The sequence below is a fragment of the Bison bison genome, unplaced genomic scaffold (assembly GCF_000754665.1).
Source record: "Bison bison bison isolate TAMUID 2011002044 unplaced genomic scaffold, Bison_UMD1.0 scf7180017864487, whole genome shotgun sequence".
Classification (NCBI taxonomy): Eukaryota; Metazoa; Chordata; class Mammalia; order Artiodactyla; family Bovidae; genus Bison; species Bison bison.
In genome coordinates this window covers 7189496-7191181 of record NW_011495047.1, presented here as the reverse complement: position 1 = coordinate 7191181, position 1686 = coordinate 7189496, and the positions used below count along the sequence as shown (strand labels likewise).

Genomic DNA, 1686 nt, shown 5'->3' with positions numbered 1-1686 from the left:
ACATCTCCAACTGGACCGTGTCCTACGCCCCCGACCCCCAGAACATCTACTGGTGAGCAGAGGGGGATGGCGCTGGGGTGGTTCCGTGGGGCCAGTAGGGGCCGCAGTGGGGCTGGGAGGAGACGGAGGTCCTAGGTGTCTCTGGGGTCCGGTCAGGTGTCCAGCCCCAGAGTGACGCCTCTGCCCTCCCAGGGAGCACCTCTCCATCCGCGGCTTCATCTGGTGGCTCCGCTGCCTGGTCATCAATGTCGTCCTCTTCATCCTGCTCTTCTTCCTCACCACCCCGGCCATCATCATCACCACCATGGACAAGTTCAACGTCACCAAGCCTGTGGAGTACCTCAACGTAAGGCCCACACCCCAGCCCCCAACACTGTGCACCAAGACACAGACCCCAGGCCCCCGATCCCCCCGGCCAAGGGCCCGTGAGGGGCGTGGAACCAGTCTTCCTCCTGCCCAGTCGAGCTCTTGTCCTGCTTTTCCAGCCCAGCCCCGCTAAGAAGGTCCCACATGACAGTGGGCTGCAGACCCCTCTGTGCTCTGTCCTCAGGCTCCCTGCCTCCTTTCACCAGGAGAGGCCTCCCTCGGTTCACACTCACCTAGAGAGGCTCCCCAGGAAGAGAGAGCCTGGGTCCGTCCCTAATTAATCATGTGACCTCAAACCAAGTCCTTCTCCGCTCAATCTCTCCAGCCAAAGCGTGAAGGGCCAGACCAGATCCTTGGCCTCCAAACTTGGATTCTGATGCCTTTTATCCAAAGAAATCTTACATGAAACTCAGTGTGGAAAAGCAGGGTCGCTCAGATGGCAGTGGTGGTGGTAGGGGGAGCTTCTGCTACTCTGTCCTCACTCCGCCTCCAAGCCTCCTGGGAACCTCAAAGTTCATGAGAAGGCACTTTGAAAATCACTGGGTGATAAGAGCATAATAGATAAGACCCAGGCTGCCTGGGTTCAAATCCACCCCCCACCCATACTTCTTACTGTCTCATTTATTGAATCTCATTTTGCCTCCATTTACTCATTTTTAAAATGGGGTAATACCATTATTGTAAGAATTAATACACGAAAAGTACATGATCAAAAAAAAGACCATCATCAGTGCTTGGCACATAGTAGGTGTTCAGAAATGCTAACTACTAACACAGTTCACGCAGGGATTGTACAGTGGCCCTGCCCCAGAGGTGCTGGGCTTATTTATTCATTTGGCTGCGTCGGGTCTTAGCTGAGGCATGCTGGAGCTTCACTGCGTCACGCCGGGTCTTTCGTTACGGTGCGCAGATTCTTGAGTTGTGCTGCAGGAGACTCAGTAGTTGCGGGATGTGGACTCTCTAGTTGTGGCCCTTGCTCTCCAGAGCATGCAGGCTTTTGGTTCCTCTGAGGCATGTGGGATCTTAGTTCGCCAGTCAGGGATTGAACTTGCTACCCCTGCACTGCAAGGCATGGTGGAACTTCCCACCAGGGAAGTCCCAATGTTCTGGACTTCCAGTGAGGCCCTGGGAGCTGGGGGGGTGCCCAGGGCTCAGTGGAGGAGGGGGGCAGGTAAGCCACGCCAGCTGGGCCCACTAGACCGCCCCTACCTGACCCGTCCTCCCCACTGCCCTCTGCAGAACCCCATCATCACCCAGTTCTTCCCCACCCTGCTGCTGTGGTGCTTCTCAGCCCTGCTCCCCACCATCGTCTACTACTCT

The 1686-nt window shown here is 56.3% G+C and overlaps 1 protein-coding gene across 1 annotated transcript in view; it reads left to right on the top strand.

Moving 5' to 3' along the window:
• The window catches only part of TMEM63B (transmembrane protein 63B), a 28257-nt gene that overhangs the window by 19633 nt on the left and 6938 nt on the right, over positions 1-1686 (top strand). Inside the window, exons 13-15 of the mRNA XM_010863232.1 lie at positions 3-52; positions 193-346; positions 1606-1686. The exon at positions 1606-1686 is cut by the window's right edge and continues 7 nt beyond it. Coding sequence (XP_010861534.1) covers positions 3-52; positions 193-346; positions 1606-1686 — 285 coding nt within the window. The remainder of the gene's footprint in view (positions 1-2; positions 53-192; positions 347-1605) is intronic.